General features: G+C 36.4%; 1 protein-coding gene and 1 long non-coding RNA gene across 2 annotated transcripts; one reads left to right on the forward strand and one right to left on the reverse strand.

The window, feature by feature from the left end:
* Positions 1–23: 23 nt before the first annotated feature.
* On the reverse strand, positions 24–3,553 carry LOC148970831 (uncharacterized). The gene is made up of 4 exons (XR_016147897.1): positions 3,425–3,553; positions 3,283–3,347; positions 2,665–2,752; positions 24–154 (listed from the first exon to the last, which is right to left on the reverse strand). It is a non-coding gene; the product is annotated as an uncharacterized LOC148970831 (long non-coding RNA).
* On the forward strand, positions 3,441–10,966 carry arl3l1 (ADP ribosylation factor like GTPase 3, like 1). Its single transcript, XM_039693807.2, has 6 exons — positions 3,441–3,523; positions 3,679–3,822; positions 7,912–8,028; positions 8,180–8,230; positions 9,575–9,760; positions 9,873–10,966. Exons 1-6 carry the CDS (start codon positions 3,506–3,508, stop codon positions 9,918–9,920), a joined length of 564 nt encoding a protein of 187 aa, XP_039549741.2. The 5' UTR covers positions 3,441–3,505; the 3' UTR covers positions 9,921–10,966.
* The last annotated feature ends 1,135 nt before the right edge of the window (positions 10,967–12,101 follow it).

Consider the following 12,101-nt stretch of genomic DNA (forward strand, 5'->3'; position numbering starts at 1 on the left):
CTTCTGTTCTGCAATGGTCGACACCTGTTCCTCTCAATTCATCAGTGCAGCAGTCCGTGTGGCCATAAGCCCGTTCACCATCTCGCTCTCCCTCGCTCTTACAGCTGGAGGGATGAGCTCAGCCAGCAACAAAGGCATTTGTGTTCCTGTGCGTCTGAGGGAAAAAGCAAATGTAGTAATTAATGACCCTTAGCAAAAATGAAAGAAAGTGCTTATCTTGATCTTCACAGATATGGTTGTCACATCTCCTCAAAAGAAATGTTGAATAATGAGTATAAGGGTGTTGTTTTAGAATTAGAGTGAGGCCCTTAAATAGGATATAGTCACATGAGAAAACTGCTTAATATTTTAAATTAGTGGAGCTTGCAGAAATGTTTATATGAAGAATAACCATAGAGAAACATAGTCTAGTCTAGTTAATTTTATGAGAAGTTTTGTTTGGTATCTTGTCACAAGAGTTTTCAAACTTTTTGATTCCACATAACCCCAAATATTATGATTGTGAATGACTGTCATGATTATATAATTATTTAATGACTGCAAAAATAAAGCCTGCTATATGCTACTCTCAATGCTGTGCTGGATCAGCGCTTTGGGAAAACTTCTTTGTTTTACCGGTTGTGAACACGTGTGTCACAGCAGTGGTGGAGGAAGTACTGAATCTCAGTACTTAAGTAAAAGTACAAATAACCAGAAAAATATTTACTTTAGTAAAAGTAGAAGTAACACAATGACAACCATACTTAAGTAAAAAAGTAAAAAGTACCTGATTTTAAATGTACTTGAAGTATTAAAAAGTAAAAGTACTTGCATAACAATTTATTCTCTTAATGACCCTTTTTAATTCTAAGTCACTCAACCTAATACCCCTATAATGATGTTCAATATTGATGGAAAAAAATTGTTGTCACCACTTCTGAAACAAGCTTGCAATTAGGCAATATAAACCATGCTTATCCTTACTATATGTTAATAACTACTGTATGTTTGGCAGTAAACGTGATTAATTTATGGTGTAATTCTGAACCATAATCCTAACCAAACGTATATTACACACGATGTGTTTCCTATGCACGACGTAAAAACAAATTTTCGCACATAAATTGCACGATAAACACACTGCTTGCGAGACGCATTTAGTGTGACCGGGTTGATATATCTATGGCAACCAAACGTCACTGGTGAGACAAAAGTGCAACGAACGGATGGTCAGATTACGTTTTGGCAGGGGAAAAACTGATCAGAAAATGTAATGAAAATGTAACAGAAGTTGTAGAAATCTAGTGGAGTAGAAAGTACAATAATTGCTGCAAAATGTAACGAAGTAAAAGTAAAAAGTATGCACTATTTATTCTACTTAAGTAAAGTAAAGATACGTAAAAAATGTACTTAAGTAAAGTAACAAAGTATTTGTACTTCGTTACATTCCACCACTGTGTCACAGTCAGCAGCTCAGTTTTGGCTGTCGTAACACAACAAACTGGTTCGCGTGCAGGCACCGGCTCCGAACCGAAAAGGGGCTTTTCTGAGCCTGGACTAGTGGTGTTTCACTCCAAGATATTTGCAGAGCGGCAGGCTGGGCCTCTCCATCTACATTTATTAGGTTTTACAACCTGTAGGCCTTACAGGCTAAACTACTTTCAGTTTAGACCATTGCGTTGTCTGATGAACTGATTAAGTTGTTTCTATACAGCTCAGCCTTTCGTCCACGCTGACTGTAATATTATGTTAAGCACTCATCTAATGCAATATGAGGTGTTACACTCCCTTATATGGCCACATTGGACTGTTGAGCCAGTTCTCCAGCCCGACTGTCTTCACTATTATGTGTTCCCCGGGCACTTGCCCTTGGGACTATACGTGGATGACTTCAGCACTCAAAGCATTTTACATTGGGTTCCCAAACTATGTTGCAGGCATACCAGGCTAACTTGCTTAAAGAACTGGGCAAGCTCAGCCAAACCATAGATCTGACTTTACCCGTGACTAAGCAAACGGCCCATGCCATCATTATTCGGTGAGTCAAATACTGTCGTCCAAGGGATTAAAGGCACGAGGAAGCTTTAGACAAATACCTCCCACTGCTAAGGTTTGGGGCAGTCGCCACCCAGCTTGTCGCAAAACGCTCCACCAAAAAAGTAGCTGGACCTGAAAAGAAAAAGACATCCTGAGGCTTTTGCACCCAGGACCAAGAGGGCGTGCCCACTGGGAAGAGGTGTGTAAAAACACAACATCAACATTTCTAATATAAATTAAATGTTAAATGTTCAGTTAAATATAATCTCTATGCTCTCCAGGAAAATGATATATTATATATACTGATTTATGGTTTTTGTTCTTTCCTAAGGGATCAATTAAATATTAAAGGAGTCTACACATATGTGACTAGTAGACTAATGTAATCATGCAGAGTCAAAGTAATGCAATTATTGCTAATGATGTCGTAATTAACATGCAAGACAGTTTTGGGAATGACACAGACACTATCATCATAGAATGAGTAATATCTCTCAAAGTTTTGATGGAGTTTGTTGGTCATTTAGCAATTGGTTCCTAATCCCCCAGCATATTATGGAATCCCTACAGGAGCAAACAGCCATCAATGGAGTGCAGTACGTCTGCAGAGCAATGATAAAGACCCTCGGGATGCACCAGGAAACTCACCATTGTGAGTCTGGATTCCGACTCCACCGTGGATAGAGATGCCCCCAACTGCTTTCATTAACAGGGAGAGAGGAACATTGTGGCTCTTCTGTGTAATACAAAGGGAGGGAAGGGCTGTTTTTAAGCCCCAGAAAGTGTTCCTTCGAGGGAATGATGAAGTCTTGATGTTGACATCTATTATAAGCCACTGCTACTGAAACAGATCTGAAGCCAGCTCATAAGGAGGTCTTATGCAGGAAGCTAAAGTAGCTTTAAAAATTCAATATGAAGTGGAATCTTGCACATAAAGACTGCAGGAGAACAAAATATGCAGGGAGATAATAGTTTTTGACAGAGGAAATATAGTGGAAATGTTTGTTGGTTTACTTCATTATTTGACAGCTAACCGGAACTAAAGACGCAAAAATGGGGGACAACAGGAGGGGACAACCTACTGAAGACAAAAAGGGAGGAAAGAGAGTCTCAGAAGCCTATATCCTAAAGCAGGTGGTGGTTAAGGATAATCCAGGTAAGTCTTTAATGCTAGAGATGTGCTGGAGGAGGCGAGTGGAGGGGTGGCAGGCAGAGAGATTGCTAATTGTGTCCTACTAATCCAACCCCTCCCCCATCTGTACCCACCTCCACATCCTCCCCTGTCACATATGAGGAAGGCCAGGAACGTAGAGAAGCAAAGGTACTGCACACTACGAAGTGAAGAACACGTATTTTGAGGCAAGAGGGCTCAAGAAACAGTGGACAAATAAGAAAACCCAACACTTACCTGGATATATCCCACATAGAATGTAGTTGCGCCTTTCCGTCTCTTTCGGCATCCTCTTCCTACCACGAAATTCACGGCACCATGGGAGAAGTCCAAAAGGTAACTGTTTCGATCTGCTTGAAGGGCCTATTTGGAAATTCTTCGGAACGAAGAATAATTAATGAATGTTATACACATTTTTGTGATGGCTGTACCTGAAACTTGATATTAAACTATTTATTCAGATGTTTTAGGCACAAATGTTTGTTTTCAAGGGTTTGTTTTCAGTCATTGAGAAGTTAAAGGGCACTACAGAGCAAGAGCTTCGGATAGTCCTTCTCGGTCTGGATAATGCTGGAAAAACCACTTTGTTAAAACAACTTGCCTCCGAAGATGTGAACACCATCACCCCGACTCAGGTGAGAAGGGCGGCTTTCAAAGCTTACGCTTTCTTAATATGCTAGATCAATAAAGTCTAACAACTTTTGACAATTAAGACACAAGTGGTTATGAAAGCAGCGACAGCCCTCTGACATTACAGAATGTATGTTTACTGCTTATCCAACTATTAAAGGATGTGTTATGACTTGCATAACACGACTAATTTGTTGAGGTGTGAAGTTACTAGTGAGGCAGGCAAACACATTCATTGTGCTTTTTTAGTGTTTAACAAATCCAGCAGAAATATTTTTAAAGCCTTTGACAGTTGCTTCAGTTTAAATGCAACAGTGAATTGGAAATTTAACTTCATTCTGAAGTCACTCTTTTCCCTAAAACCAGCAGTGTGTATCTTTAGCTGCATCTTGGATAACACTAGACTGTAAAACTAAAATGGAGGAATCAGGTTAATCAGTGATAAAGAGGGCAGACTGTGTACAAATAGTACTGTGAAAAAAATCACAATTATGATAAATAAAGTCTCATTTTTGGTCTAAGGTGCAAACAGACTTCTATTGCTCAAATATATAAGTTCTTATATTTTATTGCTAATATTGTTATTAAAATTAAAATATAAAAGAAAATTAGTATTAAAAGGGTAGTTCACCCAAAAAGTCTGTCAGTAATTATTCCCCCTCATGTTGTTCCAACCCTGTAAGACTTTTGTTCATCTTCGGCACACAAATTAAAATATTTTTTTGCTGAAATCTGAGAGCTGTTTCACTCCTTCATCATAGGCTGCAAGGTAATGTCATCTGCCGCCCCAGAAATGTTATTAAAGACATCGTTAAAATAGCCCAAGTGACGTCAGTGGCTCAACCTTAAGTTTATCAAGCGACTAGAATTTTAACTAGAAGTTTATTCAACTCTGTGTGGGCCTCTGACGTGAGTTCGCGAGAGCATTATGACGCATGCGCGAAAACTGAGAAGATGGCGCAGATGGGTCTCGATGTAGTGTATAAAATGGATCTAAAGTGTGAACTTCATGGATCTCCGAATCGTGAGGAAACCAACGAGAAAACGGAAAAGTGCCCTACCAATGCTGCAAAATGAATGGCTTACCTTTCACACTTTACCATCAAATGATTGTGAGCGTGTTCTCGCGCATGTGTCGTGACGCTCTCTTGAACTAAAGTCACACGGAAGAAAATAAATACCGGTAGTGGAATAAAGTCGTTATTTTTGTTGTTGTTTTTGTTGTTTTCGCAATAAATTATAGAATTAATTATTTAACCAATATTTAAATCCCAGGCAAAACACGTAATTTGTATTTATTTATAGTAGTGTAACAAAAGAAAAGATACACAATAATAATAATAATAATAATAACTTATACACTTATGCTTGAAATGGAGTGGGGATAAATAAAACGTATTCGGTAATACTTTACAATACGGGTGCACTAATAAACTAATGTACAGATAATGATTATTTAAGCTATCCATTAATGATTACCACATTAGGAACTAATTGAGAGTATGTAAGGTTAATGTATTTATTAAATATGTAATTGTGGATTAATTCCATATTAACTCATTATTTTAACTAATAGTGCAAATTAATATGTTAATTACCAGAATGAGCCAAAGCCTTGTATTTCAACTTCCAGATAATATAACAGGTACACTAATATGCATTAATACATGATTAATTACTTCATTGTTATTGCAAATTCATGTGCAAATTACTACAATTACTAAAAGACTGGTTAATAATGATGTGCCCCAACAAGTAAAGTCATAACATAATGATACCTTTGCAAATCATTAGCTAATGATTAATTAAAGCATACAACTGGAAGTTGAAGTGCATAGCTTTGACTAATTGTGGTAATTAACACATTAATTTACACTATTAGTTCATAAAATATGTTATTAAGGAATTAATACACAATGACACATTGAATTAATAGCAATTCATGTATTACTTAATCTATTAATCATATAGACTCTTTATTAGTTGCTGATGCAGTAATCTTTAATTAATGGTTCAGTTCTTCATGAGTTCATGATTATCTGTGCATTAGTTAAGCATGAATTAATGCATATTAGTGCACCCGTATTGTAAAGTGTTACCACTTATAAATATTTGCAATTTATCATTTGTAAAAAACGCATTTTGTCAGAATACATGGCTTCATTTAACACTATCAGTCTGATCTTTTCCATTTAGAAACTATGTACTAATTTAACCTTCAAGAGTTTAACTGATGGCTAAATGTCAGTTGTTTCATTTGTCATAAAAAAAAACTATCTTGCCCTTTGTTCGCCTATATAGATATATGTGGTTTGACAATTATGACTTATATAGTACAACACTGTCGCATGATGAAAGCGACCCACTAGATGTTGAGGTCTACCTACAACCCACAGAGACGAACAAAAAAAGCACCCATACAACTGCTAGGAAACCATTTGAAGGTGGTCACTGTCCTAGAAAGAACTACTATACAAATAAACGATATAAATAGACATGATGGCATCTCAAACTTCCAAGAAAGTTTCAGATAATAGGATCAAATGTGATCAGTCTGGTTTACTGTTGAGGGGTCAGAGATAGAGCAGGCCATGACTGTGTGTATTAGTGCTGGTTATTGGCATGGAATCAGCCACAGATAATGCATCTGATGTACAAAGTGAATTTATCAATTATAAAAAATGTACATATATCAAGCCTTGACTGAGAGTTTAGTCAATCAGTGAATGTGTACAGTGGATGCAATTGATGGCTGTTAACACAACATTCAGTATGGAATATTTAGGACTAAGATTAAGATGTTGGCACACTGTTGCTAGATTACTTAAAATATCCTGGGACTGGAGTAACGTGGGACTATTTGCTGTTTAGCATGAGTTTTCTGAACAGCCATTATATGTTGCAGCCAGTTAAAGCTGTAAAGAGCCGAGGCCTGTGGGGAGAGAAGATCCTCTCTAAGAATAGCACCATAACAGTGTCTTTAATCCCACGGTTAAAGATTACTTAACTATAAAGTCTCAGTAGTTGGAGGCTGCTTAGGGGCAGGGTAAATTTAGACTATTTTGCCTCAATTAAACCAAAGAGTTTATTGAATGAGGCAGAAATTGGCTTCCTTAATGGGGGACTGTCTTAAAGTAAAACATGAGAAGGTAAATGTTAGATCATTTTGGATTAGTAATAAGTATTAACTTAGTGACTGCTAAAAAAAGTATGAATGAGTGTGGTATAAACGATATCTGGACATTCGTCATGTTGTCATTATCATGTGACAGGTACTTTTAGCCTACTCGAGCGTTTTATGAGTACTGTGAATTCAGGCATCTTTTGTCGCCTTTGATTTTGGATGCAGACTCTTACTTTAGGAATAATAATAATAAAAAGAAACACAAATGTGATGTTTGTCTTCATCATTTTTGCTTATTGGTGTGGTTGAATTGGATCATCGGAGGTCAGCAGGAAATGCCGTAGTGAATAAAGTGAGATTAAATACATAAACTATATGTGTAAATTACTTACTTTATTAGTTACTTGAAAATGTAATCTGATTACGTAACTAGTGTTACTTGTAATGTATCATCCTCAAGACTGGTCACTGTTGTGAGATATAGTCACATTTATGCCAATGTGAGATATTTGAAGTTATGATTGTGAAATATAAAGTCAAAATTATTATTATTTGATATAAAGTATTAATTGTGAGATTTAAAAATCAGTTTTGAATTTGGACAATGTAATTTACAATCGGAGATAAAAAGTCACAAGTGTGAGATTTAAAGGGATAGTTCACTTTGAAATTATTTTTTGATATGTTTTAGCTTACCTCAAGGGCATCCAAGATGTAGGCGTCTTAGTTTCCACAGTAGTTTCAATTTTGATATTTTTAGGTCAAACCGTTCTTGTCTGTCAGTCATATAATGGAGGTTTATGAAATCTGAGGTAAAGTGAACTATCCCTTTAAAGTCACATTGGGAGAAATAAAGACGAATAAAGTTACAATTTGACATGTAAAGTCACACTGACTGACATTATAATTCACAGAACATCTACAAAACATGTATCCACAGCTGTATCATGTGCTAATTTTGCTATTTCAGGGTTTCAACATTAAAAGTGTGACCTGTGATAGCATGAAGCTGAATGTGTGGGACATTGGAGGACAGAGGAAGATTCGACCATTCTGGAAAAAGTACCTGGAGAATACAGATTTATTGGTATGACAGTGATGCTCAAGAGGGAAAATTCTCAAGTTAGCATGTTGTGAGAGTATTAATAGTCGCATATGTAATTAGATTCTATTTTGTGCATCTGTCAAAAAAAAAATCTCTTTAATAGTTCTCATTCTTTTCTCCTTTTTTTTTTTAGATCTACGTGATTGACAGTGCAGACAAAAAGAGATTTGAGGAAACAGGACTGGTAAGACTAGACAGAATCAATCTGTGACAATCACAGCTTCTTCTTTTTTTCCTGAAAAGCATGGTCAAATATATTTATACGTCAAGCATTTTGCCCAAAATTGTGTTTTCTTGTTGTAATATGCACAGGCTGGATATGTTTTGTCTCAAGGCTCAATTGAAGCAGCCGTCAGCACAAATAAAATAAAAAGAGATCCTATATATATGGGTTAGATGAACTAAAATAGATTAACCTTTCTGTCCCTCAAGACAATTTTCCAATTTTCAATCTTTCTAGTTTCAAACAAATGTTAATGGCTTTAAACTTTTTATTGTGTATCCTTAATTAGTTCCTTATTTTGAAGAGTGAAGAAATGCCAGTTATTGGAGTGCTGGAGTTGCATTATTTTGGGCTTGACCCCTAACCAGATTTTAACATCTATAAAAAAAAAATACACCACAAGTGTTACAATCAGGGGAATTTTACGTCGCTCTTGCTCCTGGGAAATTCAAAATATAATTAATTTGGTATTGTGTAAACAACAAGCATTACGGTTATAGTGGAAATGAGAAGTGAAATATGAACACATTTGCATCATGCCAGACAGTCTGAAATGTTTATTTTAAGATAAACTATTAATATTATATTAAATATAGTTTGAAGAATCTGAATTTAACCCTTAAACGCATTCCTCTGGGCTTTAGTGACCCAGGACGTCATTCACTACCCTCCTCCACATTCAACCTTCTAAATATTCCTTGATCAATTCATTATAAACAATATAACCCATCCCATTTCCCATTCATTTTCCCAACCCAGCCGACTGTCCTGCACAGTTCATCTCCAACCCTAATCAAACACACCTGCCTTTAATGTTCAAGTGATCCTGAAGACCTTAATTGGTTGCTTCAGGTGTGTTTGATTAGGGTTGGTGCAGGAAGAGTCGATCGGCAGGAGCACGGTCTAAAAGTGTTACCAATGCCATGATCTTTGGTTCAGTCCTTAGGTAGGGTGACCATATTTTGATTACCAAAAACCAGGACACTCGGCCCAGCAAACTCAAATGATACTCGAAGTTTACTCAAAGATACCTTATTAATTTCAATACATTTAAAGTAGGTTATGCCTCCTCTGTATGGATAGAAAATGGTTAGGCTATATTGTTATATGAAAACAGGACATGTCCTGGGAAAACAGGACAATTGGTCACCCTACCTTAGGGGACACTAATGTGAATACGCTGTACGTGTAAATCACTCTGGATTAAAGTATATACAAATAATACCTGAATCGGGATTGACCATATGCTGACCTCTGTTTGGTGCAGACTCCTCTCGACGACTCTGTGTTGACCTTCTTCCACAGGAGCTGTCGGAGCTCACTGATGACAACAACCTGAAGGGTGTGCCATTGCTCATCTTTGCCAATAAACAGGACCTGGCCACAGCTTCCCCTGCCAGTGAGATCGCAGAGGGCCTCAACCTGCACACATACCGGGACAGAGAGTGGCAGATCCAGGCCTGTTCTGCCGTATCTGGGGAAGGTGTACAGGTTTGTATAGTGAATTTGAATGTGTATCAGCTTTTTAATAAAACCTTTGAAACATTTATATATATATTATGATACCCATGATTAGACATTAATTTATTATTTTGTCTTTCAGGATGGCATGAACTGGATCAGCAACAATATTGTAAATAAGAAGAAATGAATCTGCTTACTCCCAAGTGTTATTTTGTACAATTGCTCTAATACTTCTGTATGTAAACCACATATGAAATATTTACTTTATTTACAAAGTTCTGGCATGAAACTCTAGATGGCGCAGACTGATAGGTCCTTAACTTATTTGGTGGTCATCTACTGTCTTACATGCTTACAGCTATGTCTGTGAATGTATTGGCAGTAGCAAGTCTGGGGACGATCTATTCCGCCAAGACCAAACGCAATAACATTGCCATATCCGTGACTATTACCATGCCAATCTCTCCGAGAGTTGTCATGACAGAAATTATATGAATAATCTTTCTTCCCGTTTGTAAATTAGCAGCCTAAAGAGACAAAGGAAAACAACAAAACAAATCATTTCCCCCTCTCTCATCTCTTATGCTCTTACAGAGTGTTTTTGTTTGACAAGACGAATTTCACTACAATCTTTTAATCAAGATGTTGCCGTTACATTTTTGAGGGATATGACATACCAGGGCATGAATAATGCACACAAGCAAGATGTTCAGCCTAAAATAAGGATGAAATATTATGTATCTATCACAAATATATATATATATATATAATCTTCTTCAGCTGTTTTGATAGTTGTCACACCAAAGAATTATCTGAAACTGAGCAAAGCTCTTGTACTTTGTAAGGTGATATGTGAAACCCAGGTTTGTTACCTTGTTTTTTGTCTCAGTATGACTGGATTTGGTAGTTTCTATATGAATAACCTGTGTGGGAATAATGTGTATGATTATGTGAAATGAAATTGTGACTACATTTTCTAGTAGCTTAAGATTATGTCTTGAATTCTAATTTAAACAAGATCATGGAGTAGTCATGTTGGTTTTATCCACGTTTTCCAGTGTTTTTGGAAGATCTAAAATAGATATTCAAGCAATAACATACAAGCAAGAGATAACATGTAATAATCACAGCCATGGTGATGCTGGAATCAACAATACGATTGTGTGTGTGATAATTGCTTTTGTACAGCACATTAATAAACAGGAAAGTCAATATTGAATAACTTACATTTTAGACGCAATATTACTAGTTGCTTTGTTTTGCTAGTCCAGGTCCACCTCTGTAGACCTGATTGGTGGAGTTATGTTGGGTGTGGCTAGACCTTCAAGCTCCATCCACATCCTCAAAGTCAGTTCAAATACAAATAACTTTGTTCATGCTTTTGTTCTGTGTACCTCATATCATCCAGATGTTTAAAAGTATATCTGCACTTTTATAAGGAGATAAGAGCATGTGATTTTTTTTTTTTTATACATGTGGCTTTGGTTACGAAAGTTATAATGATTCAAGATGTGTTTGTGAAAACATTCATACTCAACAAAGTTGTGTGTATGTAGACATACACATAATTAATGAATGAATGAGATCCAGTGTCTCTAAAACTTTTTGTATGGAATTAGGCTGGACTGATATGATTCAATTCAACTTGCATATTTGATAGCACATACAACAAAGTGCTGCAGTGATGATGGTTGTAGGCCAACTCGGAAGTTAACATCCCCATAAAACAACAGCATTTTTCCATTGGCTTTTTGGATTATTGCAGAAAACTAGATTTGTGACCAGCAAAATTTAGGTTTTTAACAGGATAATCTTCTACTATCTTTTAATCTTTACTAGGATAACTTTGAAGCTAAATACAATGATCAGAAATAAATAGCTAAGCGTAGACTAAACTAACTACACCACGGTCATATGACTTCAACAAACACAACCATTAGGCCTATGCTTCCAACTTTTTGAGTCTCAACTAAAAAAAAATACAATAAATTTCCCCTGAAAGTTTGGATTAGAATAGTATAGCAAAAGCTCAATTACGAGGCTGGGAAAATGGATGAATGGGTATTTTACCTGTTCGGCATGCTGCTGTCGCCAACAACCTCTGTAGTTCCAATTCAGCCACTTGTTAGCAATCGCCTTTAGGACAAGTGAAAGCACAGGGGTGGATTACTTATGCATTTTACGCTGTAGAATAAAACGTGAAATGTTTGTGTTAACCACCGACCTTATTAGCTAGTAAGATAGAAATTGAGTGGGATTTAAGGATGTAGAATATGGTCATGTAAAATAACTAATAAACAGCCAATATACAAATAACATGCATGCTAATTAAGCTAATTAATAGTGAGAAATGGATCCTAAACTTAAG

The sequence above is a fragment of the Pimephales promelas genome, chromosome 19 (genome assembly GCF_988280905.1).
Source record: "Pimephales promelas chromosome 19, fPimPro1.hap1.1, whole genome shotgun sequence".
NCBI lineage: Eukaryota > Metazoa > Chordata > Actinopteri > Cypriniformes > Leuciscidae > Pimephales > Pimephales promelas.

Bases quoted from the DNA above. Each gene is read 5' to 3' on its own strand.
- arl3l1 (XM_039693807.2), top strand. The intron at 3,823-7,911 runs GTGAGAAGGGCG...TTGCTATTTCAG, and splicing joins ACACCATCACCCCGACTCAG to GGTTTCAACATTAAAAGTGT. The intron at 8,029-8,179 runs GTATGACAGTGA...TTTTTTTTTTAG, and splicing joins TGGAGAATACAGATTTATTG to ATCTACGTGATTGACAGTGC.